The 22,537-nt window shown below is 41.1% G+C and overlaps 1 protein-coding gene across 1 annotated transcript; it reads right to left on the bottom strand.

The window, feature by feature from the left end:
• Positions 1–4,170: 4,170 nt before the first annotated feature.
• LOC138637919 (serine/threonine-protein kinase SBK1-like) lies at positions 4,171–12,003 on the bottom strand. Its single transcript, XM_069726840.1, has 3 exons — positions 11,907–12,003; positions 7,809–8,011; positions 4,171–4,944 (listed from the first exon to the last, which is right to left on the bottom strand). The coding sequence occupies exons 1-3, from the start codon at positions 12,001–12,003 to the stop codon at positions 4,171–4,173; spliced, it is 1,074 nt and encodes a 357-aa protein (XP_069582941.1).
• Positions 12,004–22,537: the final 10,534 nt, after the last annotated feature.

The following is a 22,537-nucleotide window of genomic DNA, read 5'->3' as shown; positions in this document are numbered from 1 at the left end:
CGTTAACAGAGTTGGAAATTGTAGAAAAAGGAACTTGACAGCTGATGCATCCAGTTTCTGATACGTGCTGCCCATGAATATCATCTGACAGGTGTTGGTCTTTTTAAAACGCTGCAGCATTTTTTTCAGACCTGCTTTAAAAGCCACCGTTGACCAGGCCGAGCTGTCTACCAAGGAGTTGGCAGTAAATGCTGGGAACCCACCATTCACACTAGTCCTACTTTACAGCCCAGCTTTTTCCCGAGGCTTTGAGCGTATTGAGACAGGCAGGTCCTTGATGGCTTCCAGTCACCTGGATTGACAGGTCTTTCCTTTTATGCATACATAGGCAGTCACTAGCAGTGGGTAGGAAGAAGCCACCAGGGATCTGCCTTTCCGAGTTGCAAATGCAGCCTGGTCCAAGGCAGCTTTAAAACTCTGAATAGCGTATGTATGGCTGGGATCATACATCCACGGGCAGCATGTCAGGCATTGGCTGTATCAGCCATCTGGATCACGTAAAATTCCACTTCTGGAATTGCCACCTGGAAAAGTAGAAGAAAATGTTAGATACATTATATAACCAAGATGAATATTCACTCTAGACTTAGTATTCGGGGGATCAGTATCCTAGATCAGCTCCACAAACTACAGGTATATTGTCCTCACCAAACCAGTAATCCTGGCACATGAAAATGGCATGCAAGGAGGTTCATAACCACTATGCTAGAAGGAAATCTCTACGTAAATAACTCCAATCCTGACCAGACTTCTCTCTTACAAATTATATAGCAACATATTCCAAACTTTTTAAAAATTCTGAAATGCTTACACCTCATTGGCCTAAAGATGGATGAGGGGTGTAATGATGACTTTGTAGCTTCACAGGAAGATGGACACTCATGGATCAGAAAAAATAAAGATTTGTCATGCATTGGTTTTAGGGTGATGTTTTAACCGGATTCAAATGAAAAATAGTAATTAATGCAAATGGAAACACTAGGCAGAAAATGAGCCTGATCCTACATAATGGTCTGTAAAGTGTAATCGTCTATCTTCATGTGGGCTTTTAATTTATAATATAAAAAATAAAGCTACTCTATCTTGCCAGAAAAATCTGCTTCTTTCTCTACACAGATTACCAGAATTGATAGTCAAAATTCTCTATTCGGGGTTTAGAGTGAAGACACTCTCCCATTAACGTCACTCCACAGCCCTGGTTGCTATGGATACAATTCGGAGTCCATTTTGGTGGAGTCGGTATAAAATTGTCTGACTTAAAACATTAAATTGGTTTCAGTATTTCAATGTAGGATGTGCTGAACATCTTTTCTTAAGATCCATGGATCTGTGCTTATAATTGAGATGAATCTGTACTTGCTCGGATAAGGAATGCCTGCAACCCTGCACTGGTCTCAAGAACTGCTAATGAGAACAGGATTAAAGGTACCGTCACACTCAGCGACGCTGCAGCGATATAGACAACGAGCCGACCTAAACTAGATCGCTGGAGCGTAGCTGTTTAGGTCGCTGTAGAGACGTCAAACACAGCAGCTCCAGACGATGCAGGAGCGATCCAGTGATGTAACGGCGACTCCCTTCTCGTTCTCGCTGGTTGTTAGCTCCATGTCAAACAGCTGGAGTGTACCGATCCGACACACATCTAGGGGCCCTATGCTCGTTGCTGGCGTCGTTGCTTTTGATGTCAAACATGACGATACACGCCGACCTGGCGACAAAATAAAGTTCTGGACTTCTAGCTCTGACCAGCGATGGCACAGCGGGATCCAGATCGCTGCTGCATGTCAAACATAACGAGATCGCTATCCAGGACGCTGCAACGTCACGGATTGTTGTCGTTCTCTTTGCAAAGTTGCTGAGTGTGACGGTACCTTTAGGCACGTACTTCTGCAGCTTTACAATAGATCAGATTTCAGGTCATCTATGAAGGAGGATCTGATGGAGGTGATACAATTTCTCAGGAATTCATAGACTAACAAAAATGTTCTGAACAACATTTGTGCAAACTGTTCTTTCCCCCACTTACCTCCATGTATGAGGGAGCAGGAGGTTTCTTACCAACTCCACAGCCCTGATCGCAACCGTCACTTTCCCATTACTGAGATAAGAGCAGGAAGTTGCAATGAAATAATCAGTAAGACGAAACCTCTGACTCCATCATACTTGGCTCATGTATAAGGAAGGTTTACTGTAGTAAAATAACATTTGGCTTTTACATACCATTGATACAGGAATCAAGCTATTTAGATGGAACATGGTTATTAAAATCCAACATTACAGCACAATAATTGTGAATATTCAATACATTATGTAGTGTGGGAGGACAGTGTGCATAAATGTTAGTAAATTTTTCTTCTATGAATTTCTGAGATCCATCAGATGAGATGTCAGGTCATTTATGAAAGAGGATCTAACTAGTTTAAGCACTTCTTGAGAGCAATGCCAGCAGACCTGCACTCATCATCATTGCTCACTAAGGCCGGAGTCACACTACAGCGAGATACGGCCAAGTCTCGCAGGTTAAAAACAAGCTCTGGCACGGCACTCCGGAGCGGAGCGTGCAGCTCCATGTATTGCTATGCCGCTGCATGCTCTGCTCCGGAATGCCGATGCCAGAGCTTGTTTTTAACCTGCGAGACTCGGCCGTATCTCGCTGTGTGTGATCCTGGCATAATAAAGCTCGTCCTATCAAGAGCCGCGCAAGTTCATCTCCACTAAGAACAGAGATCATTAGATCAGGAATAGACATTTATTGGACATTGCAGAACTTTCCCAAATCCATATGCAGATATTCGGCACATTCTGCATTGAACTATTGTACCCAATTTATTACATATTTTAGCAGTCTGACTTTATTTTGGTGGAGTCTGTATATAAAAGGTCAAACTCCACAGCCCTGGCTGCTATGAATAAAATACTACCTAAGTAATGGATAAGTCTGTTTTCCTTCTAGTAGGATGTAGCGAGGCAATAATGGTGTCCTCAAATGAGATGGCAGCAAGATGGTGGTTTAACTTTGCTACAAGATTCCTTTTAAAATAACATAACTCCTTTATATTCATTTTATGTAGGATAAGAAAGCCATAGATATTTAAGCAAATGCCTCTGTCATAAAAGCTTTATCTGACTGGGCTCACCTACCTCTTGATTTGAGGAAGTAAAACTTGATAAGCCGTCCCTTGGCCCATCTTATCATGACTTGGATAATGTCCTCGATCTCCTGGCCTCCATTGCCCCCCGGTGAGTCTGTAAATGTAATTGAGGCATAGTTTTACCAATCTCACCAAAAAACACAACCCCTGATTTGTTGGATTCTTATTCTAGAAACTAAGCGGCGGCGCTTGCTTATCTGTCAAACTTTTGGTTCAGTTTGAGATCTGCAGACTTTCATAGTTACAAACATTTCTCCTTATAAAACTGCTAATTTAACCCTCCGTCAGGGGCAATATGTTTTAATGAGTTTAGGGGCATTGCGCCTGTCCGGCACAGGCTAGAAAATTGGCTATATTTTCCTTTTTTTTAAATTTCAATTCTCTAAAAGAGATCGGTTACCTTATTAGGAATTTAATAAATGAGAATACACATAATCAGGTGTAAAAAAAAAAAAAAAAAAAATGTTTAGTAACCAGAAAAGTATGGTGGTTCCCAGACAAACCACTAAAAATATAGAAATGAAACTAAGTGAGCTGCGTCTGTCAGTTCAGTTGCCCCTGACGGAGGGTTAATGAAGGGCAGAGGCCATTCACATTACTTGGTTCATGTTCATCTAAAGACTCCTCCCTACAATTCAGTTTCTGTGCTGGGCTGTAAGATACTAAAATCTGCTCACATCTCCTCCATGGGATTTTAAAACCAGGTAATGTGCATATATACCCTTGGTAAAATACCCTGATATTTGCACTTTGGACAAGCTGTAATCTTTCAATTCAGAAGACAACACAAATTGATGGTAAGCAACATGCAAGATTGTGAGCTCTACACTTGGTGTTCTATAATACTATCTTCGAGTCACCGTATCTGTAGGTCTGCGGCTATTTGACAGCCACAACACAAGCAGGTTAGTATTAGAGGACGCCGAGGATACTATGTCAGCACACAACTGCACTCTGTTAACACATTATCGGAGCACGCTCGCTCATCACTACTCGCCACATTATTACCTTGCAAGAGCTAAACGATCTCCACTTCAGATTCCAAGTCGAGGTTGGCATTTTCTGACCAAATCAGCAGTGCATCACTGGACGTAAAAATTGCTTCCACTGATGCATCACCTATGATGATGCACTCGATGTCCCCTCGGTTCTCCACCACAATGTAGTGATCTTCTTCTTCAATGACTATTAATTCAGTCTCAAAATGATTGATTTCATCATTGTCCACAACAATCTCTTGAGAATGTTCAGGCACGTAGTCTTCTCCCCATGGAAAGTGAAGGTAGTTGAGGACTACGTTTACTGGACTCCTGGTGGTGGGGTCTTCAGTGAACAGGGCGTGAAATAATTGTTGAGCACTGGCAGAAAATTTGGTCCAGAGTCCTGAAGGTGAAATGTAGCTTTGAAACCGTTGCCAGTGGATAAAGTCTTTGAAGAGAGGATCATCTTCTATTGCTCTTTCCCATGGATAACATCCAGTAAAAGAGACAAAAAGCAGTACGCCAAAGGCCCAGGTGTCAATGGTGGGGCGTAGGTCTAGAGTTTCATGGCGCCGCAACTGACAAAGCTCTGGGGACATGAAGGGAATCAAGGGTGACATTGATGGTACGAGGGTACCAATGGCTCTTGTCAAACCGAAATCACTTAGCTTGACATGGAAGCAGTCTTTGTCCATGAGTAGCACATTGTCTGGTTTAATGTCTCTATGCACCAGTGCTTGATCGTGCATGTATTCCAATGCTTTGGTCAACTGTAGCGCACAACGCTTCACCATCGCTTCTGGAATTCCAACCTGGAAAAGTAAAGGAAACCATTCAATATCTGTTCACTTAAAATAAGTGGTAATTTAAGATCATGAATGTTTTATCTCCCATGTTTTCTTTTAATTTTGCCACCATAAATAATGTTCACTGTGTGTAGTAAAATGCTTATAGGGGCAGTGAAGAGGAACAGGTAGTCTCAACACAAGCATTCGATAACTGGCATAGAGCTGGTGGGTGCCAATCCTGCTGGAGCACACAGCAAATGGAGGAAGGAAATGTTTCTAGCACACAGACCAGGTAAAATCAAATTTTATTTGAACATGGCATGACGAAATGTACAATTGGTGGAGAAAGGTGGCAGTTGATGGACCTAGGTCTTTATTCAACCTACTTAACTATGGCTAAAATAAAAACAACCTGACGCGTCTCTGTCAAAGGGTGAACTGCCGTGCCATTTAATGCGCCAGGTTATGTTGGTTTTGTTTTAGCCATGTTCAAATAAACCTTTTGATTTTTACCTGTTCGATGTACCAGAAACTTCTTTACTTCCTTTATTGTATTTAATTATTGGCCCTGTAATATAGTTTCTGGCACCACTGGTCCCTCACCTTTTCCATCTTGTGACTACAGATCTTTCCAATAGAGTTGGTGATCATTAGTAGAGTTAAGGCCCCTTCACATTAAGCGACGCTGCAGCGATACCGACAACGATCCGGATCGCTGCAGCGTCGCTGTTTGGTCGCTGGAGAGCTGTCACACAGACCGCTCTCCAGCGACCAACGATGCCGGTAACCAGGGTAAACATCGGGTAACTAAGCGCAGGGCCGCGCTTAGTAACCCGATGTTTACCCTGGTTACCATCCTAAAAGTAAAAAAAACAAACAGTACATACTTACCTACCGCTGTCTGTCCCCGGCGCTGTACTCTGCTCTCCTCCTGTACTGACTGTGAGCACAGCGGCCGGAAAGCAGAGCAGTGATGTCACCGCTCTGCTTTCCGGCTGACCGACGCTCACAGCCAGTACAGGAGGAGTGCAGAGCACAGCGCCGGGGACAGACAGCGGTAGGTAAGTATGTACTGTTTGTTTTTTTTACTTTTAGGATGGTAACCAGGGTAAACATCGGGTTACTAAGCGCGGCCCTGCGCTTAGTTACCCGATGTTTACCCTGGTTACCAGTGAAGACATCGCTGGTTCGGTGTCACACACGCCGATCCAGCGATGTCCACGGGAGATCCAGCGACAAAATAAAGTTCTGGACTTTGTTCAGCGACCAACGATGGCACAGCAGGGGCCTGATCGTTGGTCGCTGTCACACATAGCGATTTCCTTAACGATATCGTTGCAACATCACCAAAAGCAACGATATCGTTAACGATATCGTTATGTGTGAAGGTACCTTAAAGCGAATTTGTTATGGTCCCTGCTAATTCAGCAAGCTATAGCGCTTACCCAATAAGCTGCAGAGGGAACCCGGATACATGGAGCATGCCGGCAGTGCCGCATCTGCAGGTCAGGGCTGTCCTTGTCGCAACACAAGCATGGAGAGCTCAACAAACATGTGATATAAAGAAAAACCTTAATGGGTACTTAAATCTAGGATACCAATTTCTAATCTGACTTTCTAGTCTACATAAAACCATTAAAACTATTGTGCCAAAAGGGGGCAAGTAAGGAGTTTTTGCAGAGACAAGTGAGCCACAGGTTGGTAAACACTTTACTAGTATACATCAGTTTAAAAAAAATGTAATTGTGGTAAAAAAAAAATCCAGAGTTGTATCTACTGTATTTTTTCGGGCTAGAAGAGGCACCTTTTTTTTTACTCCAAAATATGTTGAGGAAAATGGGGAGCGATGTCTTAGGCTGAATGAGGGATCGGCGAGTCACAGGAGGCAGGAGCTGGCTGCTGCACTAACTCCTGTACCCGCTGCTAAACAGAAATGAATATTTACTGCTTTCCACAAAGATGGGAGTGGAGAGCAGTGAATATTAAATTCTTTACACTCCGCATCCACTGGCTTCCTAAAGCTGCTGGAGGACCATGTGTGCCCGCTATGATAGAGAATGAATATTCACTGCTCTGCTTGCCCATGAGACTGTTGACCAGTGAATATTCCCTTTGGTAGCGGGCACATGTGATCACCCATCAGCTGAGGTGACTGTGCCTGCTATTAAAAAAGATTAATATTCACTGCTCCACACGCCTATAGTCCTGGTGAGGGGAGTAGTGAATATTCTGGCAGCTGTCCTCTGCTTCTTGGCAGCACATGCCATGAGCTGCTTAAAAGCATAAATTAGCTGCTGGTATCGTACTGCTATGAAGCGCAGGGACAATAAGTGTGTTTTTTTTTTTCTTAATGTTTTTCTGATGGGGGGGCATTCCTACCAGGATTGGGATGAGGGGACCATGGATTGGGGAGATAAATATACAAGGTTAGGGGATATGAGAAAACATTGAAGCAAAATATGGTAAATTCTGACTCATTTCCTCCTCCTAACACCTATTTGCATTTTTATAGTCTGAAAAATACAATAGTTAAATATTAAATAGTGATGAGTGAATATTCTCATTGCTCGAGTCTTCTCGAGCATGCTCGGGGGTCCTCCGAGTATTTTTTTTTAGTGCTCGGAGATTTTGTTTTTCTTGCCGCAGCTGAATGATTTACAGCTGTTAGCCAGCATAAGTACATGTGGGGGTTGCCTGGTTGCTACGGAATCCCCACATGTAATCAAGCTGGCTAAGAGATGTAAATCATTCAGCTGCTGCAAGAAAAACTAAATCTCCGAGCACTAAAAAATACTCTGAGGACCCCCGAGCGTGCTCGAGAAGTCTCGAGTAGAGAGTATATTCGCTCATCACCAATATTAAACAATTAGTTATTCTGAAATACTTACACCGGGTTCTATCAGTGAGTGAAGTGTTCCTGCAGGGGCCAAATCCTGGGTCAGGACGTAGAAGTTATCAGAGTCCACAAAGATGGGGTGGGTGGAGATGATTCCTTCATGACTTGATAGCTGGATGGACACACACAGCTCATGGAGGAAATATTCATACTTTGTGTGTGTCTTCTTCATTAGCTTAAGGGCCACATTGTTTCCTTAATTAAAAGAGCAAAATTAATTAATATATCAAAGCAAATACTTTGTGGAAAATGAATATTACTCTAAAGTTTAGTCTTTAACCCCTCAAGAGATCAGGTAATTTATTGCTCCATGATGGATGGATCGGATTTGATAGATTGCAACTTATTTCTTTCCCTTTTGGCTCATTGGTATCTCTGCAGTATGATCACTTACTGATGGGTTGCTATTATAGATAATCAAATATGCAATCTAGAAAAGTGTAACCATTTTATTCCACACCACAAATGCTGCCAAAAATAATGCAAAAATTAAATGAAGTCCTCTTACCGCTCTATGGACTATATGGATCCGGTTCTGAGAGCCAGAACAAAAATATTTTTCTAAAAGGGATTATGTAGTCAATAATAAGTCTACAGTTGCCGTGTGACTGTAGACTGTGCGCTGCAAGAAATGGACTGTCCCCACCAGGAATGGCTGCCAAGTATGTGGTAATCATACTCCATGGCAGAATCAATGTAGTGGGCATGGCCTTGTGCGACACCGCATCTACTAGACTGGTTCTGGCCAGGAATCTGCATATTTGACTGTCGAGACACTGGCAAATCCTCGCAGCCTATAGTGTGTGTGTACTGGAAGCTGGCTCGGACTGGCCCATAGGAGAGCAGGGGAATCCCCCGGCGGGCCCCTGTGCAGATCTGGGCCCCCAATCCCACTGTATGGGCAGTATGTGCCATAATTCACTTGATTCACTCTGGATAGAAAAAAAACAGCATCTCATCATTCATTAACCACACTGCCCAGTTTATTATATAGAGATGGAGGTAAATTTGTGGACGAGGGTAAAGTAATATTTGTATACAGGTGAAAAGTGGGTCCCCTCATAGTCAATATTACTGGTGGGCCCTTGGCACCATAGTCCGAGACTGACTGGAAGGTTTCATATGTCGCAGTCTGTGACTGTAGACTTACCATTCTAGACCGGACTACCACTTTTAACCCCTTGATGACATTGACTGTACATGTACTGCACACGTCGTGTCTCTCCCTGTCTCGTGTCTCGTGTCTCGCACTGTGCCCACAACTTAACTTGCACCATGTCAGTTGTTTTGGCGCTGAAAAAATAAGCCCTCACCCGGCCCGCAAACACGAAAAATGGAGACACAACGGGTATCAGAAAACGGCACAATGTGGGTTTTTTTGTTAAGCAAATAAACATGTTTGGTATCGAAGTGGTGAAAACAAACCTCCACATTTAAAAAATAAATAAATAAATAAACATGTTGTGCCATTTTCCGATACCCGTAGTGTCTCTATTTTAAGGGATTCCAGGCTGGGTGCGAAGCTGATGATTTTAATGATACAATTTTGGTGCAGATTCGATCATTTGATCGCCCATTATTACATATTAATGCAATGTTGTGGTGATTAAAATACGAACTCTATGCCGTTTACCGATTGGATTAATATTTATATATTGATAGACTGGGAGATTCTGAATGTGGCCATGACAAATGTGCATTTTTTTTTTTCATTGTTTTCATTTGAATGTGGCAGGTGATTTGAACATTTATTTTATTTATTTTTTTTACTTTCAATTGCTTTAATCTCTTAATCCCCAGGGGTATTTTCTTTATTTGCATTTTCGTTTTTTTTACTCAACTTATTCCAAGAGCCATTACTTTTATTTTTTGGTCAACATGGCCATGTGAGGGCTTGTTTTTGTGTGACGAGTTGCACTTTTTCCAGTACACAATATGTTAAAACCAACGGTGTCATTCAAAACAGAAAAAAAATTCCAAGTGCGGTGAAATTGGTAAAATAAAAATACAATTTTTTTTTTAAATTATGTTCACAAAATGCCCTAACTGACCTGTCGTTATGATTCTCCAGGTCATTACGAGTTCATAAAAAAAACTAGACATGTTTGGTGTCAACGAACTAGTGATGACCTGGAGAATTATAATGGCAGGTCTGTTTTAGCATTTAGTGAACATGGTAAAAAAAAACACAAAAAACAAACTCTGGGATTGCACTGTTTTGCAAATCTACTGTACTTGATTTTTTTTTATTTCCTTCAGTACACAATATGTTAAAACCAATGAACATATTGTGTGCTGAAGGAAATGCAAAAAAATTCAAGTACAGTAGAATTGCAAAAAAAGTGCAATCCCAGAGTTTAGTTTTTCTGTTTTTTTTTTGTTTTGTTTTTTTACTATGTTCACTTAATGCTAAAAGACCTGCCATTATAATTCTCCAGGTCATCACTAGTTCGTTTACACAAAATGTCTAGTTTTTTTTTTTTTATGAACTCGTAATGACCTGGAGAAACATAACAGCAGGTCAGTTAGGGCATTTTGTGAACTTAAAAATGCTTTTTTTTTTTTTTTTACCAATTTCACCACACTTGGAATTTTTTTTCCTGTTTTGAATGACACCGTTGGTTTTAACATATTGTACTGAAAAAAGTGCAACTCGTCGCACAAAAAACAAGCCCTCACATGGCCATGTTGACCAAAAAACAAAAAAGTTATGGCTCTTGAATGAAGGGAGCATTAAAAAAACACGCAAAAATGAAAATATCTCCAGGGGTTAAGAGGTTAAAGCAAGTGAAAAGTAAGAATTTTTTAAAAATAAAAATTCAAATCACCCCCACACTCGCCCCATTCAAAATAAAACCAATACAAAAAAAAACACAATTTGTATTGTTGCATTCAAAATCACCCGACCTATATACTAAAAAATTAATCCAGTAAATAAACGCCGTAGCAAAAGAAAAGTCAAAGCGCCAGAGGTTTTTTTTTTTTTTTGGTCACCACAACATTGCATTAATATGCTTTAACAGACGATCAAAAGATCGTATCCACACCAAAATGGAATCACTATAAGCATCAACTCGTCCCTCAAGCCCTCAACCAGCCCCAGATCATGGAAAAAAAGATGCGAAGGGTCTCTGAAACAAAAGGCTGCGGTGTGAACGTGATAAGTGGCTTTCTTTTTTGTTGTGCTAAAGTAGTAAAATGTGAGAATTTATGCAATTTACACAAGATCCATTTTTTAACATTTTCTATCACTGGTTACATGATCCATACTATAAAACTCTTAAACCCATGCACTGTACGCGATGAAGCAAAATAAAATTCTTGGATTTTCATTGGCAAAAGTAGAAACTAAGCTTTTGTCCTGTAAATTGATTCCCCCACAATCCACCCAAGGAAAGATGCTACAGGTGGATTCAGAATTGTCCTATATATAGTTTGTCTGGCTACTCGCAAAAATAAAGTGGAAGATCAAATGTACAATAGAAACAAGTTAACCAAGAAATACACAACGTAATACTAAATCTACCCCATAGCAGTTTACACAGTTTAAGTATTGGATGCTTTGCTGTGGAGGCTTGTGCACCTGCTATGTTTAATTTATTTCCTTTTTCACAAAACAAACTTTGGTAGTTATATGAACCCTGAAATGCAGCCAAGACCGATACAACTCATCCAGAAATAACCCAGCTTTCATACAGCTATATTGCCCAAAAATAATATGGCTCCTGAAATTACCATGAACAAAAAAATAGCTTTGTCCTAAAGCCACCATTCTTAAGGGGTTTGAAGAGTCTCAGGTGTTACGGTGCTACTGCATAGAATTATTTTTTTAACTCTCTTTTGTCATGATTTTTTTTTTTTTTGTTTAACATAGGCAAACCTTTTTAACATGTGGTAAACCTTATGAAAATGATCTGGTGATGTGAGGACATGAATTGGTGACGTCTGACACATCTAAGAGCACTTATCACAACTAATAACCGACCTTTAGACTACATGGCTCAGGGAAGACTTATGGTTTTCATGTTAAATAGTTTCAGATATTAAAAATCCCATATGACTAATTCACCCTTGTAATGTTAGGCCTTACCTGTCTTCTTCTCAGTAGCCATGACCACTTTGCCATAGGTTCCGCTACCCAGTGTCTTCAAATACTGGTAGTCCTCCTCTTTGGTGTGGGTGACCATCGTAGATTATGATGAAATGAAAATTCAGTTGGTTTTCCTCAAGTAGGTTTTGATCCAATGTAGGACGAGCTGCAATCTCACAATTTGTGAAGTCGCTTCTCTAGGAGTTGAGTGCAAATGACACAGAAATGACTGCAATGTCCCATCAGTCTTATATGGACACCATGGCCATGAGATTGAGGTTCCTCCTCCTTCCATAGACAATGGGGTAAGTGACCGTCTAGTCATATGGAAATGAAGATCTCTCCTTAAACACAAGTCTATTGAGTAGAAAGATCAGCCCAGGTACAAAAGACATCTGGGTGGAGGCCATGCTTGGTTTATCCAGTATCTGCCAATTGTTGACATAATCTAACAGGTTGCTTTCTTATGTCAAGTAACACTGAAGTAAATGTGTGAAAATGGCCTAAATCCTCCAATACTCTATAGATGAAATAAATCTTCATGCTGTATGTAACAATGTTCTTTTATGTCACCTAATCATTCCAAAAATCTGCATCCTGCATTTACAAACAATGATCAAAAACTTTTGTTTACCCCAAAATGACACCATTGAAAATATATTGATGAATTCTGGGGGGGGGGGGGGGAAAGCCATGGCGTCAACAGGACACATTATTGGTTGCACTTGTACACAAGAACTTATAAAGTAATAATGAGGGGCACTTGGTGCAAAATCCTTCTTAAATAAAAATATTTAGAATTGAGAGTCCTCAGTGGTTGATACCTTTTAATGGCTAACTGAAAAGATGGTAACAAATTTCTTTCCTGCTCTCATTTAATAAACTTTTTTTAACCCCTTAGTGACCGAGCCAAATTTTTGAAATCTGACCAGTGTCACTTTATGTGGTAATAACTCTGCAACGCTTCAACAAATCCAGTGATTTTGAGATTGTTTTTTCGTGACACATTATACTTTATGATAATGGTAAATTTTGTTCAACATTTTTTGTGTTTATTTATAAAAAATATCAAAAATTTGAGAAAAATGTTAAAAAATTAGCAATTTTCTAAATTTGAATGATTATCCCTTTAATCCAGATAGTCATACAACAGCAAACCATTAATAAATAACATTTCCCACATGTCTGCTTTACATCAGCACCATTTGTAAAATGTTATTTTATTTTGTTAGCATTTTAGGAGGTTTAAAAATGTAGCAGCAATTTTTTATTTTTTCAAAGAAACTTACAAAATTTATTTTTTTAGGGACTTATCCATGTTTGAAGTGACTTTAGGGGTCCCATATATTGGGAAACTCACAAACGTGATACCATTTTAAAAACAGCACCCCTAAACATATTGAAAACTGCTGTCAGGTAGTTTATTAACCCTTCAGGTGCTTTACAGGAATTAATGCAAAGTGGTATGACAGAAATGAAAATGTGTATTTTTACCACCTAAATGTTGCTAACTTCTAAACAGATTACTACAGCAGTCAGACTCTAAAATTGCACTGTGTGACGGTACCCTAAGGCCACTATTTGGTCATGAATTGCCACAGCAAACATCAGGACAACAAAATCATGATATGAGGGCACCAATTGTGACAAAGAAGAAGCCCCCGCACTCTGTTAACCATTTATAATGATGTAGTCACTATTGACAGCAGCATCTAAGGGGTTAAACAGATTTAGATGGTGCAAATACTGATCGTGGCTGGTACAGCAAGTTGTCAGCTATAGTGTACAACCGACAGATGCTGGATTGTCATCTGTATGGGGAGGCTATTCTCTTATATCTCAGGTCAGTTAAAAGACGTATTGGCGGTCATTAAGGGGTTAAAGAGCAAATGTTTTCCTATTTTGTCTATTTTACTGCTTTTAAAATATTGCTCAACAACCCGTTCCCCCGATCACAGCCAAAGATGTTAACGTGAGAATTATTGATGGCGACTTTGTCTAGAGCAGTTGCTATACAACTTTACAGACTGATAAATTTAATGCATCTTTACATATCACACATTCTGGATTTATGACTGAACAAGACCATGTCGCCAAGTTCAGCTTCCTGTGTGAGGGTGCTGATCATTTATTCCCCCTGAACCCAGGGCTTTCTCATAGAGCACACTGGCCAAGCAAGTCCTCCTGTGTATGTCAGATGAGATGGCTACTGGCAGAGAGTCAGCTAATGTGTGTGGCCAGCCTTTGCCTTTTTGTTTATTTCCCAACAAATCTATGGTGACTTAATTGGATTGTTCAACAGTTTGCAAATATTTAGAGGTACTGAAATTGGACCACATTAAACAATTCATAAAAGCCCTAGTTTAAATTTGGGGCCTTTTTCACAATTAATCACCTTCTGGTGTGAAGCGATATTATTCAGGGAATATTTTATTACTCGGGTTGGCACAATTCCCTACCGTCCAACAGGGATGTACGAATGTGGAGTAGGCATGTTAAAATCAAGGAGTTCTTAAAGCCAAGAATATCTCCCTTTCAGCATTTGTCATGATAAATTGTCCGTGTGATGTGATATATGGAGTAGGGAAAAGGCAAATCTTGGTCCCCTCCAATTTAATAAAAGATTTGGATTCCCCATATTTGCTTGGGTCAGCCAGCCATCAATGTTGTTCTTTAAGGCTATGTGCACACGTTGAGTGTTTAATGAGTTTGAGGAAAAGTATAATTAAAAACTGCTGAAGTGGTGCATTTTTCTCACTCCAGATTTGACTTAAATACCCATATTGAAACCTCACCAAATAGGCCATGTGAACACATTGACTACAGGTCGAGGAATGAGTTAAACAAAAATATATTTTTCTTTAATTAAACTATGCCTGTCCTTCGCAGTATCTGAAAATTGTTTCACCACTACTGATCCTCAGATGCAATCTTCTTTCCAGCTTGACTTCCATCTATTAGGCCCCCAATGGCTCAATGTATGGCTGTATTGTGCAGCGTGCCCCATGTAACTGCATGTATTGGAAGCTGTCTGTGACATGCCTGGTTCCATAGATGAGGCCTACAGAGTAAAACACCTGGTGGCAAAGTGCCAACTTCAGGTAAACAGAAGAGCGGGTGACACTAGCTGACTCCCATTATAAAATGAGGCAACGTGGATTTAGAATCTGGAACATCCCTACAACTTGATAATGAGATTAAATAAAATTGTTAAATACCTGAGCTATCATACTCAATATATAATTGCGACTATCTAAGATAGTCATATTAAGTGTAATACAACTTCTCATATGACCATGATTGCTTCGACCGCCACGATCAACATTGTCACAAAAAATAAGATAAATCCAGCAGGAAATTCAAGTAAAAATTCTTTTTCAAGCCTTGAAAAAGGATTTTGTATCCGAAACGATGCCACACCGTTCAGGCAATAAAGTCCACTTTTTTCTATTTGATTCTGTGCTGATATATATATGTATGTATGTATGTATGTATGTATGTATGTATGTTCCAAACAATAAGTAAGGCTACTTTCAAACATCAGGTTTTTTTCAGGCACTATCTGGCAACTGACGGAACCTGAAAACTCATCTCTTCAGGAAAGCCTACAGCCTGCACTGACACCGCTGCTGCCTCATCACCAACGAAGCTACCGCCTCACCAACACCGGAGCTACCGCCTCACCAACACCGGAGCTCCTGCAACCCTCAACCTACTGTCTCCTTCCCCATAATCCTGTAGAATGTAAGCCCGCAAGGGCAGGGTCCTCGCCCCTCTGTATCAGTCTGTCATTGTTAGTTTGTTTACTGTATGTGATATTTGTAACTTGTATGTAACCCCTTCTCATGTACAGCACCATGGAATCAATGGTGCTATATAAATAAATTAATAATAATAATAATAATAATAATAATAACTTTTGAAAAATTGTTTTTTTTTTTGTTTTTTTGTTTTTTTTACACCGGATCTGTTTTTTTTTCTTGGTGGTTTTAGCGCCTGATGGCTAGACGTTTCATCCGTTTTTTTTCCGGACCGCCCAAACAGCCGTTTCCAGAGGAATGTTTTTTTTTTTTTTTTTTTGTCTGGCGAAAAAAAGGAAAATGACGGAGCCGGCCAAAAACGTATGAAACGGAGATGTGAAATGAAGAATCAGGTCGCTCGCTCTCTCTCTCGCTCTCTCTCTCTCGCTCTCTCTCTCTCGCTCTCTCTCTCTCGCTCTCGCTCTCTCGCTCTCGCTCTCTCGCTCTCTCGCTCTCTCTCTCGCTCTTCTTGTTTGTTATACCTTTAGTGTTCATTGCATGATCCAACTGATAAAGAAAAACAGATTGGTTTGATTAGAAAAGGTCCTCACAATTCTAGATGAGAATGTCAATGTTATCATGAACTGAGGATATAAACCATTGCATCAGGCACCAAGGCAGCACTGAAGTTGGTCATTCTGTTTTGATCGACTTGCTGCTCAATGACATTGATGCGAACTGTGCCAAGCAGGACATCGTCCAAGGCAGAATGCACATGCTCGCAGCTCACACCTGGACTCTTGAGCACTCCAGCACCACCTAGATGAATCTTGAGGAGTTTGAAAACTTTTTTCACTTTGGGTAGAATTTTACAGGGCAATAATAGTGTTATCAAGTGAGATGGCTGCATGTCCATGGAGCTTTCTCTGACGGGTGCACGTAACTACTCATGTAACTTGCGCAAGTAGAACTTTATCAGATATCCTTTTGCCCATCTTTTTAATGGCTGAGCTGATTTCCTCTTTATCCAGGGCTTGGAAAGTCGCTTCCATTGCCGCCTGGAAACTGGTGATTCTGTTAGGACCAGAGGGAGACTCCATATCACGCTATGGGAAAATGTAGGATACATCGAATTGGTTATACAAGAATATGAAAGTAAACGTATATAAAAAATGTCAAGACGAATAAAAAAAAATAATCTGTCCAGTACAGCTTTACTGGAAATGGGCATAATCATTGTATGGCCATAATGAACCTATTGTACAACAAATGGATATGTAATTTAGGTTTTTAGTGAACTTGAGAAGACTACTCCCTCAGGGTAGTTGGGTTCTGATCCAAGAAGTTAAATGTTGCTTCAAGGGTTAAGAACTCTTGCTTCTCCCTGAGAGATCTACACAGGTTTTCATATGGGGATTATAATTTATCCTCAAAGCTGCTAATTCATCTCAAACTTCCCTGTCCAATTCAGTTTTTGTACCGGCCAAGTTGATATCCAAACCTACCCACCTTTCATACATAGGCTTTTAACTACTTCACCCTCGAAGATGGTTTTCACGCTAATGACCAGGCCAATTTCACAATTCTGACCTGTCGCTTTCTGGTAATAACTCTGGAAGGCTTAAATGGATCATGGTATTTTTGAGTTTTTTTCATGACTAATTGAAATTTTACCACTATCATGAATTACATTAATATGACTTGCGATTAATTGTGAAAAAATGAAATTTGGTAAAAATTTGGAATATTTTGCAATTTTACAACTTTGAATTTTCATGGCCTTAAATCAGAGATTTCACACAAAATGGTTTAAACAGTTTCCACATGTCTACTTAACATCAGCACAATTTTGGACCCAGAATTTTTGTTAGGAAGTTATAACTGCTATGAGAAATCACTGGTCAATTTATATTTCCAAGTTTAACAAAACTATATGATACGCAAAAGTGACACCATTCTAAACTTCACCCCTCAAGGTGCTCAAAACCACATTCAAGGAGTTTATCAACCCTTCAGGTGCTTCAATGGTATTTTTGGAATGTGGAAAAAAAACATTTTAACTTTTTTTTTTTTAACAAAATATACTTCAGATGCAAACTTTTTTTGATAAGGGTAACAGGAGAAATTTCACTACAAATTTTGTAGTCTGTCTCCTGAGCACACGGATACCGACTATCTGGAGGAAAACTGATTGGGCTCACTGCAGGGCTGGGAAGGGAAGGAGCGCCATTTGACTCTTTGAAAGTAAAATTTCCTGGAATTGTTAGTGGACGTCTTGATGTGACTAAACAGTGGAAACCCCCCACAATTTACCTCATTTGGGAAATTAGACCCCTTAAAGATCTTATCTAGATGTGTATTGAGCACCTTGAACCCACGGGTGCTAAACAGAAGTTTACAACATTGAGCCATGAAAATACAACAATCTTTCCCTAATCTTTTCTTAGCTTCAAATTTAGCATTTTTGTAAGGGTAACAGGAGAAATTGCTCCATACAATTTGTTGGGCAATTTCTCCTGAGTACGCAGATTTGAGGCACAGTGCAAACCTCAGAAGGGAAGAGGCGCCATATTAGAGTTCAGATATTGCTGGAATGGTGTGAGGGTGCCATGTTACATTGGCAGCACCCCTGAGGTGACAGAACAGAAACCCCCCATATGTGAACTCATTTTACAAACTGCCCCCCTAGATGAAATCATTGGGGAATGTAATGATCATAACGACACCATGTGCCTCACAGAATTTTATACCATTGAGTTGTGAAAGAAAAACTAAAAACTTGTGGCTACAAATTTATATTTTACCACTAAAATGTTTTTCTAAGGGCAAATAGGAAATAATGGATCTCCATTTGTTGTAAAAAAAAAAAAAGTTCCTGAGTGCGCCAATACCCTACATGTAATTGGGAAATATTTTTCAGGCACAGTGCAAAGCTCAGAGGGTAAGGAGCATTAGATTTTACTGTTATGGTTTGCAGGTGCCATGACCCACTGCGAGAGCCCATAAGGTCTTGGAACAGCAGAACCCCCATAAGTGACTCCATTTTACGAACTACTCCTGAATTCATCTAGGAATGCAGTGATCATATTGACACCACGGGTGTCACAGGATTTTACACCATTGGGCAGTGAGGAAAACTGAACCTTAACCATAAATTTAGTTTTAGCCCCAGATTTACATTTTTACGTAAGTGGTAACGATTCTGCATTTCAGTGTAATTATGGCAATAATAGACTTGTAGAATGGTGTGGGTTTTTTTTTCCCTTTGGGGGGATAACGCCTAAAAATCCTGTAAGAAAGTGTCTCCAGTTTGAGACCCATTTTTCCATTGTTGCTGAGTGAGGGCTTGTTTACTGCATGCTGAGCTGACTCCCTTTCTACAATGAGTCCTCTAAGGAGTGGTGGGATCCACCAGCTGTAGACTCCTGGAATTTGCCTTGGGCCTATACTGTCTGCCCATCCTCACTTTCCATAATAGCATGCGCACAGTGTTTTGTATAAAAGATGTAAGAAAAGAATAATCTGACAGCAACAAATCATTAATGTTATGCAAGTGTCCACAAAACCCAGGTAATGAGCTGTATTTGCCCCATGGACGCTCGTTTGTATCAGGACATGATACTAAGGAGATGTTCTCAGCTAAGCACAAGGCTCCATCCTGGGGATGAAGGAGGTGGATAATACCTTCCTCATGTAAAGGGTTTCACTACTTTCCTTTGACATCTTGTAGGCAGCTCAAGTCTGAGTCCCAGCGCAGGTGGATCAATAATGTCACAACATTGCACCGCTCACATTATGGGTGCAGTAAGAATTATATTTTTTCCGGGGTGTTGGCACAAAAGAAGTTAATACTTTCTAAGGGGGAATTTGGGGGCAATATTTGGTTTAGGGTCTGCAATATTTGCCTTGCTCATGGGGTTCGCTACACTGTTAAAACAATATAGATGGTTCAGTAGATAAGCCTTAAATGGGTGTTTTCTCCAAAATCCTATTACACCTAGTACATACTGGAATAACAATGGTGAATCAGAAGAACTATACTTAAATTCTAATTGAAGGCATTTACTAATATTACACCTACTACATATTGGGATAGGATCTAAAGGTACCGTCACATTTAGGCTACATTCACACTAGCGTTGCGCCGCCCTGCGACGCACGAAAAAACGCGCACAAACGCACGCAAAAACGCGCGCGTTTTGCGACGCGTGCGTCGTTTTTTGACGAGAATCGGACGCACAGAAAATGCAACTTGTTGCATTTTCTTGCGTCCGACACTAGCGTCGTAAACGACGCAAGTGTCAAAAAACGCCACCCAAAAAACGCACGCGTCCCCTATGTTAAACATAGGGGCGCGTCGCCACTGCGTCGCCGCTGCGTCGCCGGCGCAACAGCGATGCACATTGGCGGAACGCCAATGTGAACGTAGCCTTAGCGACACTGCAGCGATCTAGATAACGATCCCGATCGCTGCAGCATCGCTGTGTGATCGCTGGAGAGCTGTCTGGAGCTAGAGCACGATGAGCCTCGTACCATAGCTCCTCCGATTCATGACAGGCTTGTTGGGTTCCTTATCCCATAAATATTACTCTTGTCCCCAACTCTGCACCTCGCCCCAAATCTCTCGCTCTCTAGAGGCGCTGATCACTTGTCAGACATTGCTTGCGCTGTTATGAATTCTGTTGTCGGGCTCCCTCCTGTGGTCATGAATGGTACTTCGGCTGGTTCTGTCCATGGACTTCCTCTGGTGGGTGTTTCTGAGTTTCCTTCCACAGGTGACGAGGTTAATTCGTTAGCTGCTGCTCTATTTAACTCCACTTAGATCTTTGCTCCATGCCACCTGTCAATGTTCCAGTATTGGTCTAGTTCACTCCTGGATCGTTCTTGTGACCTGTCTTCCCATCAGAAGCTAAGTTCCAGCTTGTATTTCTTTGGTTTGCTATTTTTCTGTCCAGCTTGCTATTTAATTTGTTTTCTTGCTTGCTGGAAGCTCTGGGACGCAGAGGGAGCGCCTCCGCACCGTGAGTCGGTGCGGAGGGTCTTTTTGCGCCCTCTGCGTGGTCTTTTTGTAGGTTTTTGTGCTGACCGCAAAGTAACCTTTCCTATCCTCGGTCTGTTCAGTAAGTCGGGCCTCACTTTGCTTAATCTATTTCATCTGTGTTTGTTATGTTCATCTTTACTCACAGTCATTATATGTGGGGGGCTGCCTTTTCCTTTGGGGAATTTCTCTGAGGCAAGGTAGGCTTTATTTTTCTATCTTCAGGGCTAGCTAGTTTCTTAGGCTGTGCCGAGTTGCATAGGGAGCGTTAGGCGCAATCCACGGCTATTTCTAGTGTGGTTGATAGGTTTAGGGATTGCGGTCAGCAGAGTTCCCACGTCCCAGAGCTCGTCCTTTATTATCAGTAACTATCAGGTCATTCCGTGTGCTCTTAACCATCAGGTCCATTATTGTCCTGACCACCAGGTCATAACAGTACAGGTGGCCCAAAGTACTAATGCATCTCAATAGAGGGATAAGAGAAGTTCTGAGACCATTTTTTTTTCTTTGCAGTGTGTTTTGTCTCAATTTTCCCCTTTACCTCTGGGTGGTTCAGGACACTGGTGTAAACATGGACATTCAAGGTCTGTCCTCTTGGATGGATAATCTCACTACTAGGATACAAAACATTCAAGATTTTGTGGTTCAGAATCCGATGTCAGAGCCTAGGATTCCAATTCCTGATTTGTTTTTTGGTGATAGATCTAAGTTCTTGAATTTCAAAAATAATTGTAAATTGTTTCTTGCCTTGAAACCTCGCTCCTCAGGTGACCCTGTTCAACAAGTAAAGATCATTATTTCTTTGTTACGTGGTGACCCTCAAGACTGGGCATTTTCCCTTGCGCCAGGAGATCCGGCATTGCGTGATGTTGATGCGTTTTTCCTGGCGCTTGGATTGCTTTATGACGAACCTAATTCAGTGGATCAGGCAGAGAAAATCTTGCTGGCTCTGTGTCAGGGTCAGGATGAAGCGGAGATATATTGTCAGAAGTTTAGAAAGTGGTCTGTGCTCACTCAGTGGAATGAATGTGCCCTGGCAGCAATCTTCAGAAAGGGTCTCTCTGAAGCCCTTAAGGATGTCATGGTGGGGTTTCCCATGCCTGCTGGTCTGAATGAGTCTATGTCCTTGGCAATTCAGATCGATCGACGCTTGCGTGAGCGTAAAGCTGTGCACCATTTGGCGGTACTATCTGAGCATGGGCCTGAGCCTATGCAATGTGATAGGACTTTGACCAGAGCTGAACGGCAAGAACACAGACGTCGGAATGGGCTATGTTTTTACTGTGGTGATTCCACTCATGCTATCTCCGATTGTCATAAGCGCACTAAGCGGTTCGCTAGGTCTGCCACCATTGGTACAGTACAGTCTAAATTTCTATTGTCTGTTACTCTGATTTGCTCTTTGTCATCCTATTCTGTTATGGCATTTGTGGATTCTGGCGCTGCCCTGAATTTGATGGACTTGGAGTATGCTAGGCGCTGTGGTTTTTTCTTGGAGCCCTTGCAGTATCCTATTCCATTGAGAGGAATTGATGCTACGCCTTTGGCCAAGAATAAGCCTCAGTATTGGACCCAATTGACCATGTGCATGGCTCCTGCACATCAGGAGGATATCCGCTTTCTGGTGTTGCATAATCTGCATGATGTGGTCGTTTTGGGGTTGCCATGGCTACAGGTTCATAATCCAGTATTGGACTGGAAATCTATGTCTGTGTCCAGCTGGGGTTGCCAGGGGGTACATGGTGATGTTCCATTTTTGTCTATTTCGTCTTCCACTCCTTCTGAAGTTCCAGAGTTTTTGTCGGATTATCGGGATGTATTTGATGAGCCCAAAGCCAGTGCCCTACCTCCTC

The sequence above is a fragment of the Ranitomeya imitator genome, chromosome 5, assembly GCF_032444005.1.
Source record: "Ranitomeya imitator isolate aRanImi1 chromosome 5, aRanImi1.pri, whole genome shotgun sequence".
NCBI classification, from domain to species: domain Eukaryota; kingdom Metazoa; phylum Chordata; class Amphibia; order Anura; family Dendrobatidae; genus Ranitomeya; species Ranitomeya imitator.
The sequence above is the reverse complement of the archived record's forward strand: the minus strand, read 5'-3'. Positions and strand labels throughout refer to the sequence as shown.

Excerpts from the sequence above, each read along its gene's own strand:
- LOC138637919 (XM_069726840.1), bottom strand. The coding sequence starts at position 12,003 with ATGGTCACCCACACCAAAGAGGAGGACTACCAGTATTTGAAGACACTG. Across the intron at positions 8,012-11,906 it reads GGCTACTGAGAAGAAGACAG|GAAACAATGTGGCCCTTAAG; the intron begins GTAAGGCCTAAC and ends CTTTTAATTAAG. Across the intron at positions 4,945-7,808 it reads ACTCACTGATAGAACCCGGT|GTTGGAATTCCAGAAGCGAT; the intron begins GTAAGTATTTCA and ends TTACTTTTCCAG.